The 13,783-nt window shown below is 43.7% G+C and overlaps 2 protein-coding genes across 3 annotated transcripts in view; both read right to left on the bottom strand.

Annotated features, from left to right (window-relative positions):
• CLIC5 (chloride intracellular channel 5) overlaps positions 1–13,783 on the bottom strand; it is a 313,960-nt gene that overhangs the window by 203,553 nt on the left and 96,624 nt on the right. The window lies entirely within an intron of this gene.
• The window catches only part of LOC134393494 (24-hydroxycholesterol 7-alpha-hydroxylase), a 56,878-nt gene that overhangs the window by 24,544 nt on the left and 18,551 nt on the right, over positions 1–13,783 (bottom strand). For both annotated transcript variants that reach the window (XM_063118518.1, XM_063118519.1), the window contains exons 4-7: positions 12,989–13,138; positions 5,865–5,958; positions 5,522–5,620; positions 674–764 (exon numbers count right to left, since the gene is read on the bottom strand). In XM_063118518.1, the coding sequence (XP_062974588.1) occupies positions 674–764; positions 5,522–5,620; positions 5,865–5,958; positions 12,989–13,138 (434 nt within the window). The remainder of the gene's footprint in view (positions 1–673; positions 765–5,521; positions 5,621–5,864; positions 5,959–12,988; positions 13,139–13,783) is intronic.

Here is a 13,783-nt window from a genome sequence, read left to right as displayed (position 1 = left end):
ACGTTTTGACCAATTCCCACAGTATTTTTTATTGACACAGGGTTCATGATGCGTTGAGAGATTTATCACAATTGTAATACAAATATGTGGCGATTGTGGGGGTAGTGGGTCAATTATGGAGATTGGGTGGGATCTGGGGTGATCATTAGGGGGTTAACAGGGAAATCATGGTGGGAGAAAGCGGGAAAGAGGGTCTGTGTGCGCATTTGGTGTGTGGTTTCTGTATGGGATGGGTGTTTCGGATGTGGTTTTTGTGTGTGTTTAGTTTTTTGTCTGCTTCCCATGGTACGTGTGTCTGAGCTTCTGTTATATTTTATTAATGTGATTTGAAGCAAGCATTTTTGTCTATTGGGGCTCTGACCCACCTCTGCCTTGTATTTCTGTGAGTTACTTGTTTTCAGCCTCACCATGTCGCCTTCTGTGAAATGCGTTTTGTGACTAGTTATTCCCACTACAACCACCATTTTGTGAAAGGACATTTCCCTCCAACATATCCATATTGTGACAGCACCAACAACACTTTCTTAAAATTTCAAATATCACACAGGCCCAAAAAGGTTCAGGATCTCTGAAATTAATGGACAAAAAGACTAGAGAGTTCAGGATTTGAGATTATACTGATTGCTTTAACCTATTTACGCAATGGCATTGTTATGTATTTGACCATATTTACCTGATTTGCTGTAAACAGATTCTAGCTCCTTCCTGACATTTTTGTAAACAGAAGGGTGAGACAGAATAAATCCAAGTGTCCAGAATGAAACCTGAAAAAAGACCAGAGAAAACTGCCATAGAATGACCAAAACAAATTATCTATTAACCTATAGAATCTACTGCCATCAGGTGTGGTGATGGCCACTGTGAAGGACCAGGGGGTTGGGGAGTGTTGTTGAGCTTTGAATTATACCAGTTTTCCTGTTAGGTAGTAAATCGTAGTGGTGATGGGTAGATAAGGGTTAGTTGTTGTAGCTTATGGCTGGCATCTGGTGGATATGTTTATGATTCGGCTGGCGCCAGGACCCAGCTTGGTATGTGGGAAAAAGTGGGAGTGAGGCTTTCCGGGGGCCGGAGTTGCTCCGAAGTCTCGAGGTCAGTTAGAGGCCTCGCACCTGTGTGTTATCTCCTAGTTGAGCTAATTGGACCTAGTGTGTGAAGAAGCGACTTTATCTTCTTTACAGCCACTAGCTTAGATGTCTTAAAATGGGATTGAACAAATTCATGGAGGACGGGCATATCAATGGTGTCTAGACATGACAGCTTTACACTAATTCCAGGATCAGAGGCAATAGAAATCTGCATGCCAGTTGCTGAGGAACTACAGGGAGGAAGGTCCATTGATGAAGGATAGTTTCTAGAAATATAAATAGATATATTTACGTACAGGAATGTAAACAAATAAGCATAGCCCCCTTGCCCAGGTTTAGCCCCATGCCCCCCCCCCACCAGAAATTGAGAATTCTATGACCCTGGGTTGGCCACCATGGGAAACAGAATACTGGATTAGGGAAGCCTTTAATCTGATCCATCAGGGTTCATTTTCTTTCCAACAATTAAACTGTATGGGAATGATCCAACCAAAGTTAAGAGCTTTGAGGCTCAGATGATTTAAATGAAAGAGTTAAGCATGTGCTTACACCTAAAACTACATGACTTTGGTTGGATTGTGGTTCATGTATTTAAGCCTGTCTCAGAGTCCCATCTCTGGCTAGCTCCTGATTGCAAATGCAGGGAGAAGAAGAGGGAGTTTGTTTATTGACAGAGCCATGGGGCTGTCTCAACATGTCATCGGCCCAACACATGCAAAGGGACACACACTTGACTTGGTTTTCTCAACTGGGCAGGAGGATGGTGATCTGGAAGTGGGGGAACTAACATCTACCCCCTTGTCATGGTCAGATCACTTCCTATTGAGGTTTAGACTTTCAGCAGCCTTTCCCCTCTGCAAGGGTGGGGGGCCTATTAAAATGGTCCGCTCCCAGAGGCTAATGGACTCCGATGGATTCCAGAGGGCTCTGGGGGATTTTCCTGCTGATATGGCCGGTGCTCCTGTCGAAGCCCAGGTCGCTCTGTGGAATGCAGAGATGACTCGGGCGGTTGACACGATCGCGCCCAAGCGCCCTCTCCCTCTGAGCAGAGCCCGGTCAGCTCCTTGGTATACACCTGAGCTGAGGGCAATGAAGCAAGAGGGGAGACGGCTAGAACGCAGGTGGAGGAAAACTCGTGCTGGGTCTGATCGAACACGGGCTAGAGCTCACTATCGAGCCTATTCTGTGGCGGTGAGGGTGGCAAAGAGACAGTTCTTTTCCACTAGCATTGCATCTTCTCAGTGTCGTCCGGCGGACCTTTTCCGTGTGGTTTGTGGCCTGTTACACTCTGGGCCAGGGCAAGAGATGGTGGAACCCTCGGTAGCACGCTGTGACGAGTTTGCACGGCACTTTGAAGATAAAGTCGCTCAGATTCGTCATGAATTGGACACCACACTTAATGCAGCTCCACTAGTAGAGGTGTTCGGAGTGCCGTCCGGTTCAGTTTTATTGGATGAGTTTCAGTTAGTGAGGCCCGAGGATGTGGACAAGGTGCTTGGCCATGTCCGGTCGACCACCTGTGTGCTTGCCCCTTGCCCCTCTTGGCTCATTACATCAAATAAGGAGGGGATCGCCGGCTGGGTCCAGGAGGTTGTAAATGCCTCCATGAGAGAGGGAGTGGTGCCGGCTTCTTTAAAAGAGGCGGCAATTAGACCACTCCTGAAGAAGCCTAACCTGGACCCGGAGGATGTTAACAACTACAGGCCGGTGGCTAATATCCCTTTCCTGGGCAAGGTGCTTGAGCGGGTGGTTGCAGAACAACTCCAGGCACTCTTGAATGAAACAGATTATCTAGATCCATTTCAATCGGGTTTCAGGCCTGGTTTTGGAACGGAAACTGCCTTGGTCGCCCTGTGGGATGACCTCTGTTGGGAGAGAGACAGGGGGAGTGCGACCCTGTTGGTTCTCCTGGACCTCTCAGCGGCCTTCGATACCATCGACCATGGTATCCTTCTGGATAGGTTGTCTGAGCTGGGAGTTGGAGGTACTGCGTTGTAGTGGTTCCGCTCCTACTTGGATGGCCGATTCCAGAAGGTGGTGCTGGGGGATTATTGCTCTGTGCCGTGGCTCCTAAGCCATGGGGTTCCGCAGGGCTCTATCTTATCCCCTATGCTGTTTAACATATACATGAAGCCGCTGGGGGAGGTTATCCGGAGATGTGGACTGAGGCGTCATCAATATGCGGATGATACCCAGCTCTACCTTTCCTTTTCATCAAACCCAGGTGAGGCAGTGGCTGTTCTGAACCAGTGCCTGGGCACGGTAATGGACTGGATGAGGGCTAATAAACTGAAACTCAATCCAGACAAGACGGAGGTACTGTTAGCGGGTGGTTCTTCTGTCCGGCGAGGTGATGTTTGCCCTGTTCTGGACGGGGTTGCACTCCTCCTAAAGGATCGGGTCCGTAGTTTGGGGGTGCTCTTGGATCCAGAGCTGTCACTTGAGGCACAAGTGAACTCAGTGGCAAAGAGCACCTTTTATAAGCTCAAGCTGATATACCAGCTGCGCCCTTATCTGGACAGAGATAGCCTAGCTACAGTTATCCATGCTCTGATAACCTCTTGTTTGGATTACTGCAATGCGTTATATGTGGGGCTGCCTTTGAAAACGGTCCGGAAACTTCAACTGGTGCAAAACAGGGCAGCACGCTTACTAACAGGGACTGGCCGACGAGACCACATTACGCCAGTCCTTTTCCAGCTTCATTGGCTGCCAGTCCAGGTCCGGGCCCGATTCAAAGTGCTGGTATTAACATTTAAAGCCCTAAATGGCTTGGGGCCAGGTTATCTGAAGGAACGCCTCCTCCCATATGTACCTGCCTGGACCCTAAGGTCATCTTCAGGGGTTCTTCTCCATGAGCTCCTGCCAAAGGAAGTGAGGCAGGTGGCTACCAGGAGGAGGGCCTTCTCTGCTGTGGCACCCCGGCTGTGGAATGAGCTCCCTAAGGAGGTTCGCTTGGCACCTACATTATATGCTTTTAGATGCCAGGTGACGACCTTTTTATTCTCCCAACATTTTAACAATCTATAAATTTTAAATAACATGGTTTTAAATTTGTAAATTTGCATTGCTGCTGTTTTTATCTGGTTGAGCTTTTATATTGTATTCTATATTATGGTTTTATACTGTTGTTTTATACTTTGAATGGTTTTAATTTTTGTGAACCGCCCAGAGAGCTCTGGCTATTGGGCAGTATAGAAATGTAATAAATAAATAAATAAATATTTATTTGTTTAATTTCATTTCTATACCGCCCAATAGCCGAAGCTCTCTGGGTGGTTCACAAAAATGTCTTCCATTTCTTCCTCCTCTCCCAATAACAGTCCTTTGCTTTTCTAGATGATAAAGGGGAAAGAATGGGGGAAATTGACAGAGGGGGTCTGTTCCCAATGGCAGCCATGTGCTAACCTCCAACTCTAAAAGCTGCTATGGCAGGATACAAGTTTTGACATAAAATATGCGGGTTTTATGGATTCAGACATGTTTGTATTAGAGAGGTAGTCTTGGGACATCATGAACCCTGACAAGACTTTCTTCCTGGTCTATCTCATAAAGCAGCTACTGAATCAATTCCTCTTGCAAGCATATTTTCACATAAAGGGGAGGAAGAACCCTAAGGGACTGAGCTTCCTTCCTTTATCTCCTGCTCCCAAGAATCTACAGACAACAATGATTTCTCCCTGGAATTTCCATCCAGCTATTAAGCCAGGCAATGGTAGACATAGTGATAGCACCAGAATGACTCAGAAGCAGATTATTGCCCTTTTGCTTGAGGGCTGATTTCTTTCAAGTACGTCTCCCTGCACAAGCATCAGTAGGCTTCACCCCACTGTCCCCTTAACAGGTTAACTGTTCTCTGGCCTAGAACCTACCCATTAGCCCCAGCTTGGCCTGTCTATGACTAGTGGCCTGACCCTTCCACAACAGCAGCCCACTGTTAGAGCACTGTGGAAACCTCCATGTGAGTAATTTGCTCTGACAAAGGCTGGGGGTGGATTTGAGGCCTCATAAATCCCTTCATCCATCATATCTCTCCTAAGCTCCACTCCCTGCCTTAAAGAGCCAAATTCCAAGCCTGAAAGTGAGCTCTTCTCCTTTCTGCGCCCTCCTGCCTGACACACTCCCTCTGCTGTTGGAATGGCAGGTACTTGACCCCTCAAGTGAATTGGGCTCAGGGGAAGAAGTCTGGGAGAGTAATGGCTCAAGTTCTGAAGGCTGCTGACCACTGGCATCAGTTTCACTAACAGGAACACAATCTTGTTCCTCAGCTGGTGGTACAGCAGCCCCAGACTGATCCAGCAATTTCTCCTCTGATTCTGAGCTCAAAGCCAGGGCCATGACAACTGGGTTTGTAGGTACCCTTAGTGTCACAAGCTGTCAATGGGCCTTGATTCAGTTTACTAGTGGAGAGAAGCAACTTCCAGCCTCATACTTACAGGAATTGCATTCGCTTGAGATGCCCAGAGGAGCATAAGACCATAATGAGCACTGAAGTCTTTTCCTTGCAAGATCTCTAGGACATGCTGGAATAGTGTCTGTTGTAATAATAATAATAATAATAATAATAAAACCAAAGGACAATTACATAGATTTTAGGGGTTAACAATGTGATGAGGACATATGCAGAAAGAACTCATGTTTTACTTCTGAACCTCAGCCATTTCTATATCAAGCTGACTTACAGAAGCCATTGGCAGGAACATATTTTAAATTTGCACATTATTAGGTGCTTTCAAAATAATCATTACTATAAACTTTAGATGATTTATGTGGAGTTACCTTAGAACAGCCATCTGAAGGATTAGTTTTCTCTGCAAACATCACAACTTTTCCAAAACTTTTAAGGAGCCACTTTTTGGATTTAGACCATTTTCTATAATGGGGGAAGGAAACATGTTAAAATGCTTATGATAATCCCTAGGAAGTCTAATTAAACTTCAACAGAAAATGTACATTTCAAGTTATGCTGATTTGCATAAGTTCATACCACAGTAGCAGATCCTTGCAATGCAATCTTCAGGGTGAGCAATCATCTTGTAATCAGGGTCCTGGAGGCGGGGTGCACTTATTATTAATTACGTATTAAGTATTGTGATGTATTGTTATTATTAGTTGTGTGTATGTGTTAGTAATTTGATGTTGTATAATGTTAAAAATACAATTAATTTTTTTTTAAAAAAAGTAATCAGGGATGGCTGAGCAGCCAGCTGCAAAGCTGCATCTAAGTTTCAAACCCTTGGGGAGGGGTGGGGGGGCTCAATACCTTGCTTGAAGGAACCTGTTTTGGTTTATTCTGATTGGTCAGAATTCCCTGCCTCTGGAGGTCAGGCAGGCGCCAACCTTGTACTCCTTTCGGTGCCTCCTGAAAACATCTTTATTCCAAGAAGCCTTTCTTTAACATGCAGCCTTGGATTTCTGTGTTGTTGTTTTTGCTTCTTTTTAAATTTTGTTTTAACTGTTTTATTCTGTTTTTTATTTTCATTTACCTTGTACACCGCTCCGAAATTTTTCAATGGGGGGCAGTATATGAATATTCTAAATAATAAATAAATAAATAAATAATAATAAATAAGGATGGCTGGTCACCATAAACAAAGCTTGCTGACTTAGGAGTGGTGATAGTACCATGCTTTCTCTGTTAATACACTCAAACTCTGTAGGAGTGAAATCAAAGGGTGGAGGCAGAAGCCCCACCACCACATGGGTGATCCGGGGGGGAGGGGCTTTAGCCACCCCTTCTGATTTTCCCCTCACAAAGACTTTTTCCTGCTTCCATAGGAATTAATGGAACCATTTGCTCATGTGGAAGCAGAAGAAAGAAGCTCCCTATGCATGCTGGTCAGTGAGGTGGGAAGTGCCTGTCTTGCTGGCCAGCATGAACAGAGTATTCTGGGCTTTTCTACACGAGGCTTTTAACCTGCCACTTACTGAGGCTTCTGCTTCCACGTTCTTTGTGGGATTAAGATCAGCTGCTTTACATATGTTTTTTTTCTGTTGAGTCCTGGAATGGACTCTGTTTTTATCTTTTCCATATTTCTGTACTATTCTGCAAATCCTGGAAGAAGTGAAGAGTCAGCAAAAGACAATCACTTAAAGGTCAACTTTGCAGATGGACTTGATTGAATAATTGGACTATTACATAGTGGTAATTTTTCTATGATTGCCAATTAGTGGTTGCATCATTTGTACAGAGAAATGTATATAAGGAGGGCATTTGAACCATTGTTAATCAGATTAAATCATCACTCTCGTTGCTGTGAACCCTGATATAAGCTGTATTTCTGTGACCATGTGTGAGTATTGAATTGTACATTGTTTTGCCATAACTAAATTATTTCTGTCAGTAAAGTATTTATTTTTGTACACCACAAACAAAAATCTCTGCCTTATATTTATTGGTCTTTGCTGTGTCCATAGTTAAGAGCCACTGTATACTCTGCTATCACTGTACAGTCTGTAATTTACAGCACGCATAAGTACAGTGATTACCCGACAGGTTATGGGCCCAGTATCCCAGACTGGACATAACTCTTAACAAAGGAACAGTAGGACCTGATAAGGACAAAAAGCCGTGCGTTGACTAAGTGCCCTGGAGCGTTACTTTTTGAAAGAACGTTTGGGATTTAGACAAGGAAAAGGCTATTTCGGATAGTCAATTGTCTTGAAAAGTCACACGGAATCTGACAGGAGTTGTTTTTGAATTTGAAAAGGGTTCTGAGGAATCTAAGCCAGTCAGTCCCTGAAGGAATTCAAACAACTGAAAAGGAGTTGAAAAACCAACCAATTTGTAGTTATGGCAATTCAATTAGGAAGCAATGTATCAATGGAATTACTCACGGATGTAAATTATCTTACATGGTCATTTAAAATTGAAATGAGCTTGAGAAATCAAGGGCTTTGGGAAGTAGTAATTAATCCTCCTAATGAAGGTTTAAATGCAACGGAATTAAGAGAGTGGGCTCGTCTTGCTGAGAGAGCAAAGGCTCATATAATTCTTTGTATGAGGAATGACCAGCTCTTCTATGTAAATAGAGAAGACGCTGTGCATGAAATCTGGACGAAACTGCGTCAAGTATATGTAAGCGAAACAGCAGGTTCTCGAATCAGCTTGACACACAGAATGTACCGGACAATCTTAAAAGAAAATGGCAATGTGGGAAAACATTTGCAGGAATTGTGAGAATGTTTTTAAAGTTTAGCATCAGCCGGTTTACCAATCTCAGAAGAGATGAAAGTTTATATTGTCCTGTCCAGTTTACCACCGTCTTGGGACATGCTGGTGACCACCTTAGAGGGAATGCAAGTCAACGAATTAACCCTTAATTATGTGTGTGGAAAGTTGTTAGAAGAACAACAAAAGAGGCACATAAGAAAGGAAGCCGTGAGCTCAAGCGGCAAGTCAGACTCATTTGTGCAATGGTCTGGGAATGAAGGGGTTAAGACTGTGACTGTGAAAAAAGAGGAAACTGAATCGGCGTATTCAACCTCTAAAAAACCCAAGCTGCAAAAGACATTTATTTGTTGGAGATGCGGAATGAAGGGACATACCAAGAAGGATTGTAAGGTTAAACTACAATCTGAGCAAGTTCAGGAACCACATTGGAAGAGCACTTCTTTACAGAAGAAGTCAGTCCAGCTAGTTACAGCCAGTGTGAGCAGGATTTCAAATGAGAGGAAGACCGGAAATGATGTTTGGCTTGTAGATTCAGCTTGCAGTGCTGTGATTTCTACAAGAAAGGACAGTTTCCTAGACTTCAGAGTCTCTTCAAAGAAATCTATTGCTCTGGCGGACGGAAAGTCTCTGCAAGCAAGTGGTGAAGGAACATGCTATATTCCTTTTTTGAATGAAAGTTTTGCTAATGCTCTTTATGTCCCCAATTTGAGTTATTCTCTTCTAGGAGTCTCTAACCTATTGGAGAAAGATTTCTCTGGGCCTTCCTAGACGAGGCCTTAGTGCGCCTTCTGACCCGTTTTCCCTGCTGTGCGTCCAGATGACGCACAGGGGAATCCGGAGGCAGGCTGCGCTGAGGCCTCCTCCAACGCGCCATAAGCGAATGCGCTTATGGCGCGCCTTTTCCCCAGCTCCGGCCTCAGGCCAGAGCTGGGGAATGTCTAGAGACTTCCGCGGCTTTTTGCGGCTCCTCGCTTACTCGCGAGGAGCCGCGAAAAGCCGCGGACCTGCCTGGCACAACGCTCATATGAGCGCTGTGCCCATCAGCCCGGGGGAAAAGAGAGGGGAGGGCGAAGGATGGCAGGTGGGTGGCAGGGGGGAGGGGGGAGATCCCGCCACTGCTGCCCGAGCAAGCAGCCGAGTGGCACTTGCCCAGCAGGCAATGCCTGGCATTTTAGATGACAAAACACGTTATTCTTGGGTATATTTGCTGAAACAAAAGTCTCAGTGCTTAGCCACGGTGAAGGAATGGGTTAAAAAAGTGGAGAGATCCTTGCAAAAGCAAGCACAGGGGTTTGTCATAGATCTTGGTGGCGAGTTTAAAAGCGGTCAGTTTGATTATTTTTGCAGGAGGACTGGAATTTCTCATAGGCCCCCTAGCAAAATGGAAATGTCGAGAGGAGAATCGGCATGTTAAAGTCCAAGATGGAGTGCCTTATGAAGGACGCCAAGGCAGAACCCCAGCTTTGGGGAGAAGCTTTTGTTGCTGCAAATTATCTTTGCAACAGGACTTGGTCTTCATCAATTAACTATATTCCTTTCTCATTAATTTTTGGAAAAACTCCTAATTTGAAGCATATTAGGATCTGGGGATCTTTTGCTACTGTTAATGTTTAGCTCAAAGGAGACAGTTGAGTGCAAAGGGGATCAGATTGAGATTCGTAGGCTATGAAAATGGGAGTTGGAGATTTTTGCTGAAAGGAGGAAGAATTCTTGTTACTAAGGCTGCAAGTTTTTCAGAGCAAAATTGGGAATCTGTTCATGATAATCCAGAAATTTTGCTAGATCTCCCTGCATGGGTTAAAGCAGACAAGCATCTGAATCGACTGAGACGAAGCAAGAAAGCAAGCAGGTAGAGCAGAGGGAGGAGGTGGAAATCCCCCGCAGGTCTCAAAGAGTTAATAAAGGCGAGAGGTTTGAGGCTTGTAACGTGAGCTTCGAGCCTAATTCATATGCAGAAGTTAAGAGATTAGGTTCTTTTGAAAGAAAGCAGTGGGAGTGTGCCATGGACAGTGAGTTAAAGAGTCTTCAGGAAAATGAGGTTTTTGAAGAAGTTGTTTTGCCTCTAGGGCAAAAGTCTTTAACTTGTCGCTGGGTTTTTAAACGCAAGCAACTTGAGACGGGGGATACTAAGTACAAAGCTCGTCTCTTCACTAGAGGATTTAACCAGGTTAGGGAGGTCGACTATGACGTCACTTTTTCCCCCATGGTAAAATCAGAAACTCTGTGTTTATTTTTAACCCTTGCAGCGAAAGAAAATTTGAAAATAAGTCAGTACGACTTTACTACAGCCTATCTCAACGCCCCAATCCAGGAAAAATTGTATTTAAGGAAACCTGAAGGGTTTGATAGCAACGACCGAGTTTGGTTGCTAAAGAAAGCAATTTATGGATTGAAACAGAGTGCTAGATGCTGGAACTCAACTTTGAATAATACCCTGGTAAATGACATGGGTTTTTCTAGAAGCATTGCAGACCCTTGTCTTTACACGAAGGGAAGTGGTAAGGATTACAAAGCTATTATTCTTTTTGTTGATGACATCCTGATTTCTTGTTATAGTGATGCTGAGGTCCAGAAAGTAGCACAGCAACTTGCTAGTAAGTATAGCTTGAAATCCCTAGGGCCGGTGAAGAATTATCTAGGGGTTGAAGTCAAACAAACAGATGACGGAAGTTTTCTGCTGAGCCAAAAGCAGAAAATTGAGAAGCTACTTGAGCAGTGTGGGATACAAGATTGTAAACCTGTGACAAGCCCCATGGAGTTGAATGTACAAAGTAACTTACAAGGTGAATGTTTCAGTGATCCAGATTTGTATCGGTCTGTGGTCGGAATGTTATTGTACTTGGTTAACTGGTCAAGGCCAGATTTGTCAGCTTCTGTCGCTGTTCTAAGCAGGTTCGTTGCAAATCCCACAATACCAGCCTGGAATGCCCTAAAGAGAGTGTTAAGGTACCTCAAAGGCACCTTGGAACACGGGTTAAAGTTATCTGCCGAGACAGATAGGAATCTATTGTGCTTTGTAGACTCAGATTGGGCTGGCTGTGCAGAAGACAGAAAATCCACGTCTGGATATATTTTGATGTTTGGAAATGCACCAATATCATGGAAATCCAGGAAGCAAGCTTCAGTGGCAATTTCATCATGTGAGGCTGAGTATGGTGCTTTGTCTGATATGTGTGGTGAGCTTACTTGGCTATTGCAGTTATTAAAGGACTTCAAAATCCATGTTGCAAAGCCAGTAACAGGTTTCTGTGATTCCCAAGCTTCAATAGCGTTGGCAAATGCAAAAATGCTAAAAGTAAAGTCAAAGGACATAGCTATCAAGTACCAGAATGTGAAAGAACACATAGGTAGTGGCACATTGAAATTAGCTTATTGTGAATCCCAAAACAATTTGGCTGACATTTTTACAAAACCTTTAGGAGCCATCAAACATTGGGAGATTTGTGAAACGCTAGGTTTCAGGCAGGGTTGAAATGTAAATGATTGTACAAATGTTGTGATGTTGTGAAATATTGCAAAAGTTAAAAAGAAGGGGTGTTGAGTCCTGGAATGGACTCTGTTTTTATCTTTTCCATATTTCTGTACTATTCTGCAAATCCTGGAAGAAGGATTTCTGCTATCACTGTACAGTCTGTAATTTACAGCACGTATAAGTACAGTGATTACCCGACAGGTGGAGTCTTTTTCTGTTTTTCTGTATTATTATTATTATTATTATTATTATTATTATTATTATTTTATTATTATTAATTTATATAGCACCATCAATGTACATGGTGCTGTACAGAGTAAAACAATAAATACCAAGACCCTGCCGCAAAGGCTTGCATTCTAATAAAATCATGTTAATTGTATGTTCCATTACAAAACCACTAGGTGGTATTGTTGTATAGCGAAATTGTGCAAATACACTACGGTTTCACAGATATACCAGAGATTTCTAGTTTAAAAAACCAACATGCTAAAATGGTTGCAAAGAACGGGAGAGGCTCTGGAGGATGACAATGCTGTGTAAAGCACCTGCGAACTACTGAATGAGGAATCATGAGCATATAATAAACACTTTGTGTACTGACAGAGCATGGATGGTGCTATTCCCATCCCTTCTCTATTATCACTGGAGTGTTGCGATGATGATGATGATGATGATGTTTATTTGTATCCCGCCTTTTGCCCAATACAGGGCCTCAAGGCGGTCTCAAGTAGAATAAGGGAGGGGGGAACGTTTCAAAGTTAGGCTATATTTCTAGCCCTGATTCTCTTGTACAAACCTAGCATGGTGGTTTGTTTTTATGAGTAACCCTACTTGATTTCTCGCAACATCCCTACTTGTAATGAGAAAGGGGTTTACTATGGGCCATGATCGAAATAACTCCCTAAGTAAACACAGCTAGTTCTGTGTTCTTGGTGGGCTATGGCAGACTGGCTCAGCAAGTCAGGAGCAATCCTAGGGAATATACTCAAACACATACACACAGTGAGAGAGAGAGAGAGGCAGACACACACACACACACACACACACACACACAGAGAAGTGCAGGGCCAGCTCAAAAGACAAGCAGATTTGATAGCTATGGGACTATGACAGTTGAAGTGAGAATATGCTATTTTTATACGCATTCTATGGCAGAGGTCCCTAATATGGTGCTCACGGGCACCATGAGGCCTTCAGTGGTGCTCACAAAGCTCCCCCTCCCTACCCTGTAAAACAGGAACACTACTCCTTTACTTCATAAAATATTCAGGAAACTGGACGGCATATTCAAAGTCGTCATCATAGTTCTGAAAGTGCTCTTCAAACTCCTTGATATTATCCCGAGTTGTCAGAAACATGTCTTTTCCAAACAGAATGTTTACTACTGCTGGGAACATGATATGTCTGTAACAGAAGAAAGAATATAGTTGTAGGCCAAAGGAAAATAATTTTAGAACTTACTTAGAATATTTTATAATAGAATCTACTTAGAATGTTTTAGAATATTTTTGGAAGTCAGTTATTGCACATCTCTATCTATAAAGTGGAAAGTATGTGTGTGTCACATGCTGTTTCATCCAGACAGGTCTGTGTACATGGATCAGAAAAAATCTAAAAACATGAATTTTGGGGTTTTAAGTATTTTTAAAGAATTTAATAAAAACCTAGGTTTTTATTAAAACCTACAACTCCCAGCATACCTTGGGCAGAACATCCAGCATGCCTTTTCTCAGAAACTGAGGGAAGCACACGCACAGCCTTCACCTTTAAGAGGGAGGGAGGAAAGGGAAGCACTCTGTGTATGCCCAGAAACAAGCTTGACAAAGGGGGGCAAGTGCCTAGCCCAATCCCAGCCCTTCAGTACAGGCTCTTGATGGAGCACTTCGTGAGTGAGAAGTGCGGGCTGAGGCAGTCCCAACAGGACTTGGTCAGAGTTGTGGGCATCCACTAAGAGCCAAGGACATCGGCACCTGAGGGCTGCCAAAGGCATGCTGGAAGGTGTAGTACTGGCATGTCACTATCTCAGTCCCCACTCTTGCTAACTGACTT

Source organism: Elgaria multicarinata, chromosome 2, assembly GCF_023053635.1.
Source record: "Elgaria multicarinata webbii isolate HBS135686 ecotype San Diego chromosome 2, rElgMul1.1.pri, whole genome shotgun sequence".
Lineage (NCBI taxonomy): Eukaryota > Metazoa > Chordata > Lepidosauria > Squamata > Anguidae > Elgaria > Elgaria multicarinata.
This window is presented reverse-complemented; position numbering and strand designations above follow the sequence as displayed.